Source organism: Venturia canescens, chromosome 1, assembly GCF_019457755.1.
Source record: "Venturia canescens isolate UGA chromosome 1, ASM1945775v1, whole genome shotgun sequence".
NCBI classification, from domain to species: Eukaryota; Metazoa; Arthropoda; class Insecta; order Hymenoptera; family Ichneumonidae; genus Venturia; species Venturia canescens.
The window spans coordinates 34,378,847-34,398,427 of NC_057421.1; the positions used below are offsets into that span (position 1 = coordinate 34,378,847).

Sequence of the window (19,581 nt, forward strand, 5' to 3'; positions counted from 1 at the left end):
AATGTGGACCAGGTTATTCGACTTGGTTTTCTTCAATCCAAAATGAATTGATTATTTCCGAATTTTCGGAGTAGTCGACTCGGAGAGCTGCGTCCGGATGAATTCACTGATCTTCGATTCTTTGTGGTCGTCGGTGCAACGAGGAAATTAGTATTTTGTTCGATCCACGAATCCTGGTGGCTTTGAAGCCGACATGGGAGCTGGGCATCAAATTATCTGCTCGCACCATCGTGGAGGTGGAAAAAAGTGCACTTTTAAAAAAATTTCCTCCAGTTTGGAGAAAAATTGCTTGCCAGTGGAAATTTATTTCATAATCCCAGCAACAAGTGGCGGCTCATGCCTCAAAATGCAGATCGCTTTTCCACGCTGCCACATCCCGAACAATTACTCAATCATTTATCTCGACGCTGTGGATTCGATCGAGCGAGAAAGGTGCGTTGTTAAAATAACGAACCATATTCGCACCAACTTATTCATTCTCGCAGATTCGCAGCCTCGTGCGCGTCTACGTAAACTTTTTTCACTCCGCTTAAAATCTTATCCAGGCTAATACGTGTGATGAGAGCGCGTGAATGCGCAATTTCTTTGGCTGTTTCGTGCACAGAAGAGTCGTGAGAAGTTTTCACACACTGTTGCCATCGTGGATTTTTCACGTACATATATACACAAATAACGAAATGCTTTTCTACGCTGGTGATGTGATTTTTTTTCTATCTGCTTATCCTACTTCCAGCACTGTTATATTTCTTCTGTTCGAGCACTGAAACTGAAGGGACGGGCCAATAGTTGCGTGACTAATTAATCCGAGTTTCCTACGATTGTGAAAAGGTCAAAACTCCGACGAGCTTTCTCGTCGTCAAGTGTCTTGATTCGACAAACGAAATATCGGAGACTCTAAAGAATTTTAATTTCCATCATTACTCGAGAAAATGACATGCAAATTGCAACAACTTTTATAGTTCTTCAGCTTTACTGATGTCCGAGGATGAAACGTGCCATTATTTTTTTCTTCCAACCCACAATCTTGTGACCACGTTTTACGCGGTAGCGCCACATGAATGGTGAACCATTATTAAATTATTGTAACTTTGTCTTACCGTTAAATGCGGGGGCATGAAAAAATGACGAGTTTATGAACAAGATGACATAAAGAAGAGGAGAAGATGAGAAGGGAGAAGGACTCGTACGCTGGCAAATGAGTTATGTAGTTATATGACTTGGTTTATTAGCGAGAGAAAAGTGGTGCAATTTTAGTGCCGTTCTCCGACACTCGTAGATGATCACATAGCTTCACGTACATTTTCTCGTCCCCCATGCATACTCGTTCTCGTCGACTGTGACTGCGAAGTAATAGTTAACCTCGGCAAATACCGCTGAAGCACAGTTTTACGTGCTGATTTAAACCACCGTTTTTAATTCGCCATATTCAGGCTTGAATAAAGAATGAATTACGAGATGATTTGATGGTTCGTTTGGAGTGGAATCAACCGAATGATACGCGGCGACCAGTTTCGGGAAAAGAACCAGAGGAATGCTCTTCGAGGAAGAAAAACTAGTGCGCTGGCTCACGTGGAAATTTAACGACGCTGAAGTTTAACGAAATGAACGAAAAAAATATTTATTATTCATTATTTTATTGTTTCGCGAATTATTGATGTGGCTTAAAAAATGACGAATTGGAAATTCGGCAGGGAAGAAATTCGGAGATTTACTGGAATTATTTGAGGCTTTTTTTAGATCATTTCGTTCAACTCCAACGTTGGAAACTTCAGCGTCATGAAATTTAGGGACAGTCGCATGAAAATTTCTATACGATCGAGTGTCCTTTCCACTCGTGCGCCGAGTGCTCCTTTCGAATTTTCGGACACTTTGTATGTGCTAACTAAATTCTAGCTATCCGGATGCGGATGGAGCCTTGCGAAATTGAAATCCTTGCGTAATAGACGAGCCAGCAGGGAACGAGACGAAAGATAGGCGCGATCTTCGGTATGCGAGAAGATCGCAACACGTCGAAGAGCAGAAATACATTTGAACCGAGTCATCCGATCGTTGTGGAAATAACGACACAGCCACAGCTCGCTCATTCCCTTATCGATACAGAAACGTCACGTACCACCAAGCCGAGCAGACTGTAGATTTTTTACCTTGAGAAATATCGATTACTAACGTTTATTGACCGTGTAATCGTCCATTGGCTAAGCCCTCTGATGTTTGACGACGATGACAGTCTTGTTTCTTGAGATCAACAACTCCGTTACGTTGGCACTCTTCGCGGCTGCCAAGTCTGCGAGTTGAATCCACGATTCCATTTTCTGACAATGGCAAAGTTACTTCGAGGCTCGATAAAAAAATGATTTTGTTGAAAATGAAAGCTGCATTCCGTCGTTTTGCAGCTGCTGCGCGATAGTCTTCGGTTTTTAATGTCGCTTCGCAGTTCTAACTCGAATCTCGAGCGATATTGCCTTTGCCATAGAAAGTCTCGAACACAAGTGACGAAATATTCGAATGGATGTTCCAATGCGCATTCCAATAAAGTGCAAATAAAAGTATAGGCACGTGCACTCCAAGATCCATTTCATGCTGCGGTGCATAGCACGAAACAGGCTGTCCGTTTTGCCTTATCTGCCTGAGCGCTGATCGGAAGATTCATGATTCGACGATTCAGGATCGCGGATTCGGTTACTTTCTACTCTAACGAATCGGCCACACTCAATAGCGCTTGAGCTTTGCACAAGATTAACGTACATTGAGGGCTCTCGATTATATCAATTTCATCGTAATAATGCACTGCGCAATCGTTTAGAAGTTTCATTGAAATTAGAACACGCGCGAAAAATAATTCCCATTAATTTGTACACTGCAGTTGGACGAAATTTATTAGCATTTGAGTCCGCTCTCGAAAAATCATTCGAGTTTCAGGATCGTGCTCGTCACGTGACTCGAGCTTTTCAATTGCGTGATTTTTAAATTGTCTTCGAATTTTTAAGTTGATCAACATTTTCAATCATTATTTCAGATATTATTAAAAGCTACAACTCTGATTTTTTTATGCGAGGCGTATTCATGAATGTACGTATTCATAAATTTGTCCAAGTTGACTGGTTCATGTTTCCAATGCTAAATCATGCACAACTGTAAAAATTGCACTCCAATAGCGCCATTATAGTCTGGATCGCCAATCCTTTTTCAAACTCGCGTCATTCATCGGAATGTTCTTCGAAGCTCTGAATATGAACGAAAATTGATAAATTTTCTCGCCATTACTTTCATGTTCTGTTTCGTCGAATAATCAAAATTTGAGCCCGAAAGTTTTAGAAAATTCAACATCAATAATTTGAGTGCAAAGCATATACGATATCATCAGCATTATTGAGAAAGTAACGAAGAGAAAAATATGGACGACGCTGAAGTTTCCAACGTTGGAGTCCAACGAAATGAACGAAAAAAACGTTTTTAATTCACCAATTGTTTATTTCACGAATCGTTGGTGCAGCTTGAAAAACTACGAATCGCAAATTTGGCAGGGAACAAAATAGGAGAATTACTGGAATTATTGGAGAGTTTTTTTCGATCATTTCGTTGGACTCAAACGTTGGAAACTTCAGCGTCATAAAATATGGGTGGATTAGATGTTAGGAAAAAAGTAACAATCAGCGATCGTTGGTCCGTTCAAAAAAAAAAAAATCATTCACTTATTCAGGCAAAAATTTCAACAAGAAGTCTGAAATACTCTAATCTTGATTATTCCTCTATAAAAAATGTTTGACCATACGAGGGCGAGCATTCGTTAGAAACATGTTGTATGAAAAACTCATAACGACATCCGGATGTAGCCAATTTCGCCATTAGACATACATAATACCGCACATTTTGAAGTACACATAAAAAATTACAGACCACGAACGCGCATGGCATTGAATTTTCCGACGCGTGATCTTCGCGGTCTTTCTAAATTCGTCTCAAAATGACTCGCCTCCCAATTTACTCTTGACATTAAGAAATATTTCTGACTCCATTCTTATCCGTCGAGCGTAAAAGTAGATTGCAGAAAGATTAAAAACTGTTGGAGATTTGCAAGAGCTCGTCAGGAAACGATCAAATGCATGCTTACAAACAATTTCGATGACCCAGCAAAAGTTCAAAGGAATGTAAAAAACTTCGTTAAATATGAGCAGCAGGATTCCGAATCGACGAAATGAGAAAAGTTTAAGATCCGTATCGTAAGATAGGGAGAAAAAATAGTTCGCTTCGGATGGTGCATTCGAGAAGAACATCTTCAACGCTCTGACCGTTCAGCTCGTAGCATTCACCCGGAGCTTAATTCGAAAGTGAGAATTTAGGAAGCGGAATAAAATTTGAACGATTTCTCTCTTCCTCTCTCTCTCTCTCTCTCTCTCGGTCAAACGGAAACGTCGTTTTTTTATTGCTCCCATTTTAGAAGACATGGAGATGTTTATATACGTCGAAGGGGATCCTCTACAATGTAATTTAACTTTCTCCTACCCGGAGCAGGTTATCTGCTTGAGCGATCCTGTGGAATCGCGTCGGCTCTGCATTGGATCACTTTTTAGTACACGCTCCTGCTCACCTGTATAACATTTTTCTTTTCACTCGTGCGTATAAACAAAAATACATGCTGGTAATTCAACGGATTACGTTACGCGGTTGCTGATGTTATGCTTTTTCTTTGCTCAATGTGTAAATATTATTTTCTTACATAGTCGTAACCGTTCACTTCCGGATGTCGCGCACGATACAGATCCCCAATGCTATACACCAAGCTGGAGGATCCCACGTTGTTTAGATCTTGAGATTGTACGCATTGCGCCCTTTTGTGTCTCACCAGTCTCAAGGGATTCGTTGAGGTAGATGACGCCAGTATAATCGTATTTTACGGCTGTCTAATTGGGTCGATTTTTACTTCCTAATTGAAGTTATTATCACTCTAAATTAATGTCAAAGTTATTAATTCAAAATTGTAAATACATTTTTTCAACTTATCCCTTGGCGAATGAAATTACAAGCCCTTAATTGGTCGAGGATCCATCACTGACTGAACCCCAAATTTCATTCGTCCCTGCCGAAAATACTATAGTTTTTTATGTAAAAAATCGCATTAGAGAGCATAAAGGGAAAGCACAATGGGAAATGGATAAAGAAAAAAGTATTGATAAAAAGACAGAAGGCTGTGAGGCAGGAATGGACCAAGCCAAATGGAAACAAAATGCTGAAATAAGCAAATGTGAGATTATACGAGTGTTTATTACCAATTTCGTTCAATCTTTAACGTAACTTATCTTTATTAATAGTAAGACATTTCATTATATACTTCCTTGTTATTGTGTACTTTTTCGTGAACTTCGTAACAAGCGTTCGTTCGTTATATGGAAAAATAAACGATTTTTTACGCATAGTTTCTATACCCCTGTGTATTTTTCTTCATATTTAAACACGTTTATCCAAATAACCAATAAGATGAACCTTTTAAAATTTGATATGAGTGGCAGTCGACTACCCATTGAAACTGTGTGTAAATTTCAAGACTTTCTTAAGAAAATCGTTTCGTGTACGAACTACCTTAAGTGGAGGTAGCGGCAAAATGTGACCTGGGGAATATTCAACTTCTCATAAACTGATGCAGACCAATTCCGTTGGAGCATTTATCATGGATCGATAGCTTCGGCTACTTCAATTCGATTCTTCGTTTCGTAAGCGGAATATTTTTCTTCATTAAATTTCTCGCTTCTTTTGATATCATTCCGATTCTCACGACGTTTCAAATTTTACGTTCTATCTGAGTTTCTTATTTTACATTTTATTTTATATTTTTTAAATACATTTTTGCGTGTGCAATTGTTTTAAGTCGCACCCTCACTCGTAACCGGCCATCAATGTCACGTGAAAATCAGTGACTCGTAACCAAACGAGCTTTAAAAATCTTGAGTACCCATCAACGAGTATCGTGCGCAGAGAGAAAGCAAGAGCTATCACTCGGAGAGGCAACGGATTTTGTACACGGTTAAATCTATGGAATTTATGATGAACGGAGTAATGCGGAAAATTTGTTTTGGTTTCAAAATTCCGGTGTCCGCTATGTAGCCTTTGACATAAATCGCGTTATTGAATTTTCTTGTAAATATAAACTCATTGTTAGCGAACGAAATTTATTTTTCGTTCGACTCTCCGGAGCCTATAACTTTAGTTACTTCAGAAACAATAAATGAATCGTTTTTTCTGATTTTTCAACTCGAAATAAGACTCCGCCAAATATTCAATTAATCCGAAAGAAAATTTCGTAATTTCAATATTTTCATTCGCACCGCAACCTTTAGCAGCATTAAAAGAAAATTTACCTTCCTATCGAGACAAAAGGAAAACGATGATAAACGTTATTATAGATCAATTTTCCTCTCAGAATTTTTTTTTCCTTCATGGTGCCAAAGAATTTCTATTCTTTAACTCTCATGTGTAACGAGAATAACAAAGAATCATTTTTTTTCTCTGTTATTCGAAGTCTCGTGGGACGCTGAACGTTATGTATCTCACAGTACACACAATTATGTGTTATACGACTCACGTGGATTCATGCACTGAGGAAAAAAATTGGTTGAAACATTGGACAAATGTTGAATATAAATAAAATATTTAGTCCCATAACGCTACGAAAATAATTGTAGAAAGTCGAAGAATGAACTAACTCGGTTTTTTTATTCAGAAAACGGTTAAAAAAATGGTAGCTCTTTAAAAGCAGAAGCACAAAAGGCTTTGAGGGCGTTGAAAAAAAAAACAGAAAAAGAAAAACATGCTCATCCGCAGAGGACGAAACATCTTCGCGACGGTATCTTGTCAACACACTCGAGCTGGAATGAACTTCTTGAAAAATTCTCTTTGGAGTCAAGGAGATTGGATTTTTTTGTTTTATTTTCCTTCGCTCATAACTCCTTAATTTATTATTTTTTTTTTTTTTTTTAAGAAACAACGTTACCCGATGCATTTCGTAAAAAACGTGATTAAGTTCGATAGAACGAGAAAAGAGTGAAATACGGAGCCCTGCGATCGCGTATCATATTTCGTGTTTAATTTCGAGACAGTAGATGTCAAGCTGTCCATGAGTAATTTTTGTATCATTCATGTTTATAATAGTAGTCATGAAAAAAAGTAGAGATGATAATGTCATATTTGCCTCCGACGCAGAAAAAATAATGCAATGGAGCACTCCGAGTAAAAGAAATTGATGCTCGTCGCAGGGCTTCTGTCAATGAAAATGTATATGCTAGTATAAATATACTCACTGAACGCAGCAGGTGTCACGATATTTCTTTAATTTTCCATCAGTTTCAGCAGTTGTTTTCTAACGTGTTCAATTCTTTTTCGTACTCGTCCATTGATATAATCTTTCAACAACGACCGTTTACACTGCTGGTATAATAATAAGTAATAATGATCCTTGAAGATTTGACCTTTGATGGGTGAAGTCAGCGGTGTTTATTATTGTGCCATATTCAAATGTCATGCACGATGCACGTAACACGTCAAATCGTGACATGTTTATTGACAATAAAGTTAAACATGTTTACGCGTGTTAACGGAAGAAAATAAATGATTTAATCAGCAGTAAATAATATACGCTGTCTTTTTTCCTCATTCCGATTAATATGTGAAAATTTAACTTTTCCCCATTTCGTGTTTCACAAATTATGCTTCCAATACGTCCATAGAACACTTTTATGATTTCAATCATATAACGTGATATGATTTCCGAAAAATATATTCTCAATATGCAATTTATTGTACATTACATCGAATGTATATTCAAAATTTTTACGTCCCGGAAACAATTTTATAGTAATTTGACGTTTCCTTGTCTTCGGTTTCCAATAACGTTCTTTGCTGTTTTTACATCTAATCATTACTGCGGGAGCTAAATCCTGAGCTTACTTCAATTATAAACAAATATAGTGATGTAACGATATCCATTTTTATTTTTTAACACTATACCAGCATAGGTAGGATTGATATTTATAACGCGACTACACGTTTCAATCTCTGTGGGTTATGTGAACGCGATGGTAGCGCTGTGGCAATACTGGTATCGTTATAACAAAACAGCTGATTTCAATCGAATGTTTGTTTGTGTAGGTTAGGACCTGCATATAAAAAAACACAAGTGATTGTGAATTGTGAGAGGGAATCATGACTGAAGACGTAGATCGTTTAGGCAAATGTTTCAAACGATCGTTACAAGCCACTTCCAAATCAAATGTAAGTCACTTCCATCACAACAAATTCACATGAAATAAACGTAATGATAAACGTTAAAACAAATATATCAACACGATTTATGGATGGGCCATTTCCGAATTCAACTAAGATTTTCAATGCATGAAGAGGCGCAGGATTGGACAGTGACATTGGAAAGAAATTCTGTCAATCAACAAATAAGAATTAAAAACTTGTCATTTCTCTAAAGAGTTGTGGAGCATAAACTAGTTTATTGATTTGACTTGTTTGCCTTTGAAAATACAGCACATCCAGTTATTTTTAAATTCTGTAGAATGTAATCTGTCAATTCAAACTTCAACAATTCAAAGTCAACTTCAAACAATTCAAAGCAACAGTTGCTTTTGAACTGAAAATAAAGTGAGTTTTCTTAAGAATTTAAATATTCAATTCTTCTCAGGTATTAGAATGTCGGGTTTGCGAAGAAGTTTTTTCCATGGATGGAGAAAAAGTACCGAGACTTTTGCAATGTGGTCACACGGTGTGTCATGCCTGTTTACTGCGTTTACCCGTTTCAATGCTGGATCAGCTCTATCTCCTATGTCCATTTGACAGACAACCAACAAAGATTCATGACAATGGTGTTTATGGGCTAAAAAAAAATTTTGCACTCATAGAATTACTTGAGCGTTTGGAACAATCGAGCAGTGAAAAATCTCTTGCGCTCGAAAGAGAAAAACTCCAATCAACACAGTCTTGTGACGAGGATGAAGCGCACCTTGCTGTGCTCTACTGTACAGTTTGTTCCAGTCATCTGTGCGAAGCCTGTGACATGATAACTCATTCCTCCAAGACTCTTACTAAACACAAGCGTGTTCCACTATCCGAGAAACCCAGGGAGAAACCTAAGTGTCCCATACACTCAACGCATATTGCAGAATTCACTTGCATTCAGGAAGGTTGTCATAATGCGCTTATGTGTTACCTGTGCAAAGATTATGGTCGTCATAGCATTCATAAGGTAACATCAGCTTCTTTCAATGGCTATGGATGCAGATTGTTAGAATACTACAAATAAACACAATTTAATGCTATAACCTTTTTTAATCATTATTTCACATGGAGATCCATCCGAATGCTGAATTTCTTATCGAACAAAATAGAAAAACACATTGAAAATGAAAATGAAGATTGAGAAATATTTATATTTTTCAACAATTGACTGTGTTCCTTATTTTGAATTCTCCATTCCAATCACAATATAAAATAATTAATGATAATAAATAAAAATGAAGTGTTCTTCAACATGATCCAATTTGACAGAATAATTAACAAAAAAAAACTTTTTACGTCACCCATGTATTGAAAAATTCATTAGCATAATTATTCATTGTCAAGTCATCCGAGAAGTACTGTTTTAAATTTCATTGAAACTTTATATTATGGACTCGTTCGTTAATGAAGCTATTTTTTTAGCCAGCCCTGGTTGAAATGGAGGCAGAAAGTGTGCGGAAATCCATAGTAGCTGCACTCCAAAAAATGACTCAGTTTATGGAAAGCATGAGGGATACTGCTCACAGAATAGGTTTGAGATCTTTATGGACTAAATTAGACTCGTGGAAAAATTTGCAGGAGCAAAGCTGCTCTAAAATCATTATTTTCAGGGTTCAAAATACGGACTATCCATCTCAAAATATTCTTTTAGACTTTCAAACTGACCTTTTTGTGCATTTTATTTTTCACCAATGTAATTTTTGAGTTTTCAAACATTGTCGAACTTTTTGCATACAAATGGTGTCAACTTCGTACATTTTCCGATAAATTTGTTGGTGCATATGAGTTGATTCGTCAAATTAACAAATGACATAAACGATTATTTTGATATTGCTTTGATTCTATGAGAGGATTGAAATTTTCAGTTTTTTATTGAGTATTTCGTTGATAAAATTGATATGTTCGGTTCTGAATTTATAGAGACGGTTGTTCAAGAGCTGGAAGGTTGGGCGATAGAAGATGCGAAACAGAGGGTGAGACAACATTTCGAAGAATTACGTGCTCTTCTCGCAGAACAGGAGAAAGCCGCAATGACGTGCGTCGATACCGAAACACGTGGTAGATTATGCGCCCTTAGACAACAACAAAAAGACCTTACAGCAACGAGGTCACATGTTGCCGGAGTTTGTATACAATGCGAAAGTATACTCGACTCGGAAGACTGGAAACTTTTGAGTAGTGCCGAAAAAATCAAAGAAGTGCTCGCATCGTTGGAACAGCAGCAAATACACTATGCTCAACTTGGACCAGATTTTTTGACTCCAGAATCTTCCATCCCTATTATATTTAGCAGAGTAAGTAGAAAGTATTGTAAAGCAACCAGCCGAAATACAAATGCTAGTAAGAGAAGTTACTTTTTATAAAAAAAAAACGTTTCTCAAACATGCGGTTATTTCCATGATATTGTCTTTAGTGATTCTAATAGCTTTTTCAAACAAATCCACGGAATGGAAACTCCGTACACATTTTACCAACTAATAAAATATTAAATTTATCGAATGTTCACGAATCTTTGTGCCTTGATTATATTTTTCAATTTGATTGTGGGCACTTTTGTTCCGAAGTATTACAATATTCGTTAAAAATTAACGTCATTTTGTTTGCAAATTAAAACCAAACAATGTTGCTCTCGAAATAACAAACTTATCGTTCTTCAAGTTCTTCAAGATACGAATAAATTTGTAAAAAAAAACATCGATTTTAACCACTCCAGGACAACAGAGTTTATATCGGTACGAAGATAGACATGAGAGTTGTTATATTGGGCCTGGATGGTGCTGGGAAAACTAGTATACTCTCGGCAATGAGAGGGATGACGTTATCTGGTCCACCAATTTCGACAATCGGTTTCAACGTCGAGAGTCTGGAATATAAAAATCTCATGTTTACTCTGTGGGACGTCGGTGGACAACACAAATTTAGACCGCTCTGGAAACATTATTATCACAATACACAAGCCGTTATATTCGTCGTTGATGCTAGCGATAGAACACGCTTTGAAGAAGCTCGTAAGGAATTGTCCAAAATCGTTAATGAGCGCGAGCTAAAAGATGCGTGGTTCTTAATCTATGCCAATAAACAGGTAAGGGTTTCTCAAATTTTCCTCAAATTAGTTGCAATATGGAATTGTTTGGAACACATGGATGAATTTTTATATTAAATCTTTTACTTTTTAACGAATTACTTTTTTATAGAACGATTTCTTGTATGGGCGCTTGTTAGCTTTCATCAAAATTTTTTTGCTCAATATCTCTTTGATTTGACATATTGGAGTAAAGAAATTAACAAAAAATTCTAATTCTCCAAATTTGTCCCCCCTTAATTTGTAATTCGTAGTTTTTCAACCTACACAAATGGATTAGTGAAATAAAAAATTGGAGCTTTTTTCGTTCATCGTGGAATTTATAATTAGATAGAATTAAAATTTCTAACATTTTTCCACGTCCGATTTCATTTTTTCTAGGACATAGCCGATTGTGCAACAGCCGAGGAACTAACGGATATTTTAGCATTGCAAAAATTGTGCTGTGGCAGAGCATGGCATATACAAGGTTCAACACCGATTACGGACCCCGGCGGTTCGACTCAAGGACTTGATTGGTTAACACAGCAGTTGGGTGCTCACGAAGGCTTATATTCAGTTCCCGTTTCGCAATAATGCATTATCGCTAGTCGGTTTTTCTCCCGAATAATGAAAAAAATGTAATTTGACTCTACATTTATTCTGTTGCGTTATGATTTTTGCGAGTTGCCTGTTATCAGGTGAAGTATTTCGTTCAATTTGTCATCCTGTGATCTTACTCTAATACCCTAAAGTATATGCAAGTAAATTGAAGATATCTTCGATGAATAACGACAGAACAGCGATTGTTTTTTACCAACAAATCGAGTAGGCACGGCGATTCGTCGGGGCAGAAGGAGAATCAGATTGAAAACCAGCTCGAGCATGTCTAGAAAAGTCTTATTCATTTATTACATGGTTTATTGGTGGCATTTCTTCAGTTTTGTTGTTTCATTTTTATCTTTTTTTTTTATATAATTTATCAATCATTTTATCACTCAGACATGTTTGCACGCATTCATACCCATCACTCATCTCGACCGTCAATTGTTTGCGGATAAGGGCTCAGGGCAGGGGATTCACGGTTATTACACCGTATGGAAAATGACGTTATAATCTATATATTCGTATAGAGATATTAAATTACTTCTTTTTTCTTTCACCTTCATATAAAAACACTTGTCAAACAAAAACGGAACAACTTATAGTTTTTTTTTGGAGCTGTAGCGGTGCACGACACGGATAAGGGTTGGAGCGGAGGGTGGAGGGGGCAGAAGTGGGCAAGTCCAAGATCGCTATTCTTCTGTTGATTAATCATTCCTTCGAATGTTTCTCTCTCAACTGTACGATTCACACCGTTTTTTGTTTTAAAACATGCGTTTTAGATTTTATACTTTATGCTGAACAACGAAGAATCGTGATGTCAAAGGACTAGGATAAATGCTCAGGCTCACGAGTCGATAAACAACTTTGATGCCCGCTTATTGACATTGCAATCATCATTATAAATAAGCAATTTTTTTCGCGATTTTTGCCTCTCCTTTTTTTCTTGTTAAAGTATGAAATGAAATTTACATAAATGATTCTTTAACGATTAGAGGCTTGTATAAAAGGAAAACTTGAGAACTCGGATTACAATGTATCATTGCTTAGTGTACGTTGAAGCGAAGACCAAGACGAAAATTTGCCAGGATAGCAATGTTTTTCGTTCCCGATTGAGCTCTTTGAGCGCTTTCAAAAATTGATCTTTTTCTGTTTCTTTTTCATTCGTGTACGTTTTAAGGTCATATGCTTTTGTGTTGTGTTTCCGTGTCGGCTGGTGCGTTTCACAAAGCCTGACAGCTCCTGGAATACAGTCTGAATTTATTCCTCCTCGGAACGCGCGTATTTACAATTCGTCATGTTTCTGTGAACAAAAAAAAAAAAGTATTATTAGCGAAATTTCCTCAATTGGTTACCCTTTTGATTAACTCAAAAAAATTTTTTTTCAGTAACGAGGAATTCCACTTGAATATCGTTCATGCATATCAGAAGTGGTGTTATCATCATGGAATGAAAAATAAAATGATATTATTCTATCCGTATCACTGAAATCATTTCTGTCAATGAGAAATAATATTTTGTTTCTTACCTCAGCCTCATCATCCTCCTCTTCATCCTCTTCGTCATCGGTCTTGTCTTCACCATCCTTTTTAGCCTCTTTTTCTTTCTCTTCTTCCTTTTCTTTCTCATCTTGTTCAGCCTTCATCTTCTTTTCACCCTCCTGCAAACCGAAAAATATTTCCCCTTCATTAATAAAAAATTCTACACTTGGCTTCAATTTTTTTTAAATATAAAAGATTATCAGCAACGAGGAATTCCAGCATTTTTATCGCTCATTTTAATCGGCCAAGCTTTTTTCATCATTTTGTATGAAAAGTAGGAAGTTTTTGTTCACTTATTTTGCAAGGATGAAGCATCACTTGAAAGAGACAGTAGTTTATGGGCCTTTTAAAAAAACTCTTTGAAAAATGGAATAATTTGGTAAAACTTACGATCGTTGGGGCCCAAACGTCAGTGCCGAATTTGTGAGCTGTCTCAGGATCGTCCGTGATAAGAACGTTATCAAATATTGTGCCAGATTTAACCTGCCAGAGGTCGAAACCAATAGCACAAATTTCATCTCGTTTGTAAAGTTCGGTATCGGGAGTGTAATCGGGATTGTCAATTTCAGGATGAACCCACGGTCCCTTGTAGTCAGGGTTGTCGATTTGTTTAGGTTTCCATTCGCCCTAAAAAATATGAAGTATTCTTTAAGATGAGGCATTCCTGAAAATGTTATTTTGTACAATAATCTCAAGTTGCTCGAGAACTTGCGACTTTAAAAAATTTTAAATCAACTGCAGAACTATCAATTTAAATTGTCTCAACACTGATTGAAGTGCAAAGTTATTTATACGCTATGCCCACACCCAGTGAAGAATTTTGTTCTTCTTCCATTGACGACCTTCATTGCGACTGTACACGAAATGCAGGTGCTTTTTAATATGGAAGATAACACTCATCTCGGTTAAATTAGCTGAGAAATGAAGTTTACCTTGTAATCAGGGTTGTCAATCATTGGCGCTTCCCATTCGCCATCCATTTCATCGTCCCAATCTTTAGGTTTTTCGGTACTAAGGTCAGCAATGTGTTTAGGCTGATCCCAGTCCTCAGGTTTCTCGTCTTTAGGATCAGGAATAGTTGGTCTGTCATCCCAATCTTCGGGCTTCTTCGCTTCTGGATCCTTAATTTTCTTTGGCAGGAGGAACTCCCAGTCACTCTCCAAATCACCGGATTCCACAACTTCGTTATCGATGAGTACCTTAACAAATGTATCGGCACATATTAAAAAGGCTTCATAAATATTCAATGTCATAACTATTCACACAAGTGACGGTTAGGACGATGCAATTTTTTAAATAAAGACTAATGTTGGCCTTCACGCACTACGAGAACGACAGTTTTTATTCTTCGTCACGTTGCGTAAGTGAGACAATCTTTCTTCTTCGAGTACCTTCAGCACTTGCCCTACGAATTATAACTGAGGGCATGTGACTCGAGGCTCGTTCCAAAAATTTGAATAAAGGAAAACGCGTAAACATTTGGCATAATTGTTTTTCTGATTGTTGAAATGCCGTGATTGCACCTGACTCAAATCCCGGAGTCAATGATAACGTTTAACTCAAATAATCATTTATTTTTCATAAAAATGAATAAAATTTTGAAATAAATATAAGTTTTTTTCTGTACTTTTACAACTTAATATTTCTTTCTGCTATACTATCTTCTCGAAACTTTTGCAATTCTTTGATCGGAATACAACCATGAAAAATGTAATTCATCATGGCATTTTATTTTTGATAAAGCAGAATTGAATGACGTGCATACCTTGTACGTGTTGTCGGAATTAACGATGAGAGTGTACAAATGAGTATAAACATCGTCTTTGCATCGGATATCTTTTTTAATCAAAAGATTTTTTCCCTTGTAGCTGAAGATGACGTGAACCTTCTTGGTACCCGGTCCACAGATATCAGGTCCTGACAGAATTTTCGTGTTAGATAGAACATGAGGTAAATATAAAGAGTTTATGGAATCGAAGAAATTCATTGGATGAATGCCCAAAGATAACTTGGGAATTCCAAAAACGTTTACTTTCTTTGTCCATGAAATTAAATTTCTTGGAATCTCTCCAAGAGTTTAAAACTACAAGGTTTTCATGCATATTTGCCATTAACGCCGAATGATTTATTTTTTCCTCTCTGCTTTATCGTGAAAATTTAAATATTGCATTGATTCGTGACTGAGCTATAATATAATATTTTATATTGTATGTTTCTCTACGTGTACCTGAGAGTAGCATATCGACTAACACAGGGCATAAAGTAAGAATTTTATTCTCCGAGTTCCTATAGCACTAAAAAACCATATTTGGTACATTCAGTGACTCTAGGCTCGTTGATTTAGTGAAAATAGTTTCATCTTTTTTCCCATCAATAATTATATCTTCGAGTATACGAAATATTGAAATTATATTCTCAAAATGCAGAAACTTTGGTAAACAGCCAATACAGAGGACTGTCTTTCAAAATTTTAAACAATTCAAATGGAACAAAGGTGAGTGTTATAGATTTTCAACATTGGAGCATTTTCAAGTATGAAATGTGCATGTAACTACTTTAACGTCTTACCAAACATGAGCTCATAGGGTGTCTCGCCGTGCATATCCTTTTGATCCAGCTTGCAATTAAAGACTTTGACGTAACCACCACCGCAGTCAATGCCCTGTTCATGTTTGACAGTGAACTGAACAACCAACGGTTTGTCTTTGTTGGTAAAGGGTTTGAACTTGGAACTTAGCGCATAGAACCTTGCATCTTCTGACGTCTTGATACCTGTTAATAATTTATGGATTGATATCATTATTCTTAATTTAGATTTTTTTTAATATTAAACTTGGGATTTTTTATGGAATGTGTCTGTACTGGGTACCTGGAGTTGTATAATTACGAACCCAGGGCATAAGCCAGACCTTTTTCATTTCCGAGTTCCTGTAGCACTTACCATCCAAACTTTTTGAGGAATAGCATGTGACTCTAGGCTCGATTTGAATATTTAATTTCGGGTTCCATGAAGCTTCACAAATTTTCTTCAATGTTTTTGTAGAAATTTCATAGATACTTAAATGTAAAAATTGTATGCTACAATTCGACAAATTATCAATTTTTTGAGAACAGAGTGTGAAAGTTCTAGCTTTTCTTCAGTGTTTCTTTCCAAATTTTTATCTCAATCGTATTATATTCTTATCGTTAGTGTTCATTTTTATATTTCTTTTAGGAGATATTATGGTTTCCGTGGCACTAAGTTTTGATCATACGGACTTCATATTTGACCCAAAATACGACCTTTGTCGAGAGTGATAAAAATCGAAATTCAGTCGTTCAAGGCGTGAAACAAGGGTGTTAAAGTGTTCATAAAAAATGAAATTATAAATTTTGAACTAAACACAATTGACATAGAAATTCACTTATTGTATCTACTTTGTTGTTTTGAAAAACAACAAATCGAATTTTATTATTCAGGACCTTTTTCTTTAGATCACACTCGAAATGGGGGCATAAATTTTTCAAAGCTCCTTTTGAATACCCTTAGAATACAGCTCTGATCATTGAACTCCACCACACAACGATAAAATAACAATTCAATCAATTCAAAACTTATAACTTTACGTACCTGTGTCTTTTTCATCGTGGTAAAATTTTCCAGCGGTACGGACGAATTTCCCGAATTCTTTGCCCGGATGTTCCGAGTATACCCAATTCTTTTCCCACGTATCTGGATATAAAAGATTAAATGAAATATTGGAAAGAGTTTAACGAGAATGTGTGTTTAAAAATTTTAGATATGAGGGGAAAAGATGAAAGCTAACGTCTTCATTTATTATAAAACACGCCATCAAATTATGGATAGGCTACCGGAAGTGGTGTGAATCGACCGCGTGGCGAAATAGTTTTCTGCTTTCAAGGCGACTTTCTCTTTACGATTTTAAAGTGAGCTTGTCTCGTGAAGCTAATTGAACGTTATTTTTTTCGTTTTCAAAATTTTCCATCAACACCACAATTGTCATCGATTTTGAAATAAAAAAAAAAAATTTCGACGAGAAATTTCGGGAACGTACCGCATGATCAGAAGAACGGCGAGCGAGTGAACGAGCTAATGCGATTTTCCATCGAGCTCGTGTCGCCACGAGCAACGATTGGATGCGCGATGAGAGAGAGGGACAGAGAAATACAGAGAGAGAAAGAAGATAAAACGTCGCTTGCTTGATCATTGCTTTTATGAAAATAAGCTTTAAAGTTTTCGCTTCATTGAAAACCAATCATGGAAAATAAATCTCGAATTTGTGTCTCACGAGCCGGGATGCACAAAAATGATGATTACATTGACTTTCATTTTCTCTTTTACTTTCTTACATTTCCTCAATCCAAAACGAAAATAGAATATCGAAATGTCACAGATAACATATATGAATCCAGATAAAAATATGGATCAGTCTCGTGTGTGTAAGTAAATTTTACAAAGCCGGTTGCTAGGTGAAATAATGGGCGAAGATAAGGCACATGTCTATCAATATTTATTTTTACAGTGGAATTATCATTTTTCCGAGATCCATCAGGAACTGAAAACAAAGTTCTAAAGGGTGTGGTTGGTAAGAAAAATGACGTTATTTTTGTTTCAGCGGAAGGGACAGTTCAGGAAATGAAAACGGGAAATGATTGAAATTCTGTTTTGAATTTTTTCGGTCCATGCGGCAAAATCATGTTTATTTATTTCTAAGAATCTATCGTTGCCATACTAACGAAATTTCTCTTGTCAACTTTTTTTTTCTTGTTTGACTCACCGTCGTTAAATTTCTCCTCGAAATGAACTTCGGCGATGGCGACGCCGATCACCAAAAGTAACAAGAAACCACAGGCGGAACGCATTTCGAAGGCCCGCAACTTTAAATGAGCAATTGTACCTCAAAACACTCAAGTATACGTGTCTATATGTTAAATTTACTTATTTAAAAAAAAAACTCCACCGTTTTCCGCGATCTTATACGTGCGACGTACCAGCCGATAATGCTTCAAGAACGAGTTGCGACTAGCAAGTGTATGAGACAGCCGGGCTAGACAGATGGAGTGTAACGATTGGCTGGAATATTTCACCCAATCACAGCTGACCACGCTTAAGAACTATAGCGCCACTACATACTACGGTCGCTGTACGCAGACGCAACACGCACTCCGACTTGGGCACGTTTTCATGCGATTAAAGGTGCATACACACTACACAACAAAAATTTATCTGATAGAAATCTGCCAACCAATCTACGTCTGCCAAATAAAATGAATACCTATAGATAACCCTAAAACTCATTAAATTTAAAAGAAATGATGGGTTAGTTTCCTCAATCCTTCGTAGTCTTGGGGGTGTTTCAACTTTCCAACCAATTATGAAAATTGAGTATTTTCCGAGTGCTGTTACAAGTACAGCAAATTAATGTGAAGAATACAGGTATCAGCTACGTGTTCTTCATTCTCATTCATTTTTTGTCATTTGCCATTTGATTAAACGCTGGAAATTATGCTTATTATGCGTCTGTTTTCAAATAGTTTTTTGCTCTATTTATAAAATTTCAACTGGAAGAATTTGAAAGTTGGTTACTCATTAAAAATACGAAATCTTTTATTTTTAAGCTTTTTGAGATATTACGTAGATATTACGTTAACGAAATTCGAAGTAGTTTTTTTAAATTCAGATTTCGATCGTTGTCTCTAGGCCTCATTGTGCTCATACCTTTATATACGGGATTTGAGGTCCATTATTGACGCATGCGCACTTATTATAAATAATAGGTTATTTTCTCGAAAACTTGATTTTATATGATTCCATATGCGTGCATCGCCGAAAACCTCGAAATCCACAAATGTCAGAATCATTGAAGCCTGAAAACATTCGAATTTCTAACCCTATAACAAAAGAATATGGAAATGAAAACAATGAATCGATTTTCGTAATGAATTTTTTCGAGGTATTTACTTGATCAAACGGCATTCATCATGTTATCTTTGGAGGATAAGGCTTCAAAAAAATATACTCCGAATGAAATATAATAAGTTTGAGGATAAAAGATAGAATCTGAGTCTTTAGTATAGATTGGTATAGATGCACAAATGGCC

The 19,581-nt window shown here is 36.5% G+C and overlaps 3 protein-coding genes across 5 annotated transcripts in view; 1 reads left to right on the forward strand and 2 right to left on the reverse strand.

The window, feature by feature from the left end:
• The window catches only part of LOC122411793 (GATA zinc finger domain-containing protein 14-like), a 33,439-nt gene extending 25,416 nt beyond the window's left edge, over positions 1–8,023 (reverse strand). The window contains exon 1 of one of the 2 annotated variants that reach the window (XM_043420835.1): positions 7,293–8,023. The gene's annotated coding sequence lies outside the window, so the exon portion shown is untranslated. Of the gene's footprint in view, positions 1–4,717; positions 4,938–7,292 lie in introns of those variants that run through there. The other variant, XM_043420842.1, reaches the window with a different exon arrangement.
• A 74-nt stretch (positions 8,024–8,097) lies between these two features.
• On the forward strand, positions 8,098–12,927 carry LOC122411811 (E3 ubiquitin-protein ligase TRIM23-like). 2 transcript variants are annotated; one of them, XM_043420861.1, is made up of 7 exons: positions 8,115–8,262; positions 8,681–8,761; positions 8,898–9,241; positions 9,697–9,805; positions 10,195–10,568; positions 10,988–11,356; positions 11,738–12,927. In XM_043420861.1, the coding sequence occupies exons 1-7, from the start codon at positions 8,223–8,225 to the stop codon at positions 11,930–11,932; spliced, it is 1,512 nt and encodes a 503-aa protein (XP_043276796.1). In that variant the 5' UTR covers positions 8,115–8,222; the 3' UTR covers positions 11,933–12,927. The 2 variants fall into 2 exon arrangements, with proteins under 2 accessions (XP_043276789.1, XP_043276796.1); XM_043420854.1 differs by having other exon boundaries at positions 8,098–8,262; positions 8,681–9,241.
• On the reverse strand, positions 12,224–18,494 carry Calr (calreticulin). The gene is made up of 8 exons (XM_043420917.1): positions 18,258–18,494; positions 17,090–17,191; positions 16,048–16,251; positions 15,245–15,396; positions 14,412–14,678; positions 13,870–14,106; positions 13,467–13,598; positions 12,224–13,241 (listed from the first exon to the last, which is right to left on the reverse strand). The coding sequence occupies exons 1-8, from the start codon at positions 18,340–18,342 to the stop codon at positions 13,224–13,226; spliced, it is 1,197 nt and encodes a 398-aa protein (XP_043276852.1). The 5' UTR covers positions 18,343–18,494; the 3' UTR covers positions 12,224–13,223.
• Between the last annotated feature and the right edge of the window lie 1,087 nt (positions 18,495–19,581).

Bases quoted from the DNA above. Each gene is read 5' to 3' on its own strand.
- LOC122411811 (XM_043420854.1), top strand. From the start codon at position 8,194: ATGACTGAAGACGTAGATCGTTTAGGCAAATGTTTCAAACGATCGTTA. The intron at 8,263-8,680 runs GTAAGTCACTTC...AATTCTTCTCAG, and splicing joins AAGCCACTTCCAAATCAAAT to GTATTAGAATGTCGGGTTTG. The intron at 10,569-10,987 runs GTAAGTAGAAAG...TAACCACTCCAG, and splicing joins TCCCTATTATATTTAGCAGA to GACAACAGAGTTTATATCGG.
- Calr (XM_043420917.1), bottom strand. From the start codon at position 18,342: ATGCGTTCCGCCTGTGGTTTCTTGTTACTTTTGGTGATCGGCGTCGCC. The intron at 15,397-16,047 runs GTAAGACGTTAA...AAATTCTGTCAG, and splicing joins ACCCTATGAGCTCATGTTTG to GACCTGATATCTGTGGACCG. The intron at 14,107-14,411 runs GTAAACTTCATT...CATATTTTTTAG, and splicing joins TTGACAACCCTGATTACAAG to GGCGAATGGAAACCTAAACA.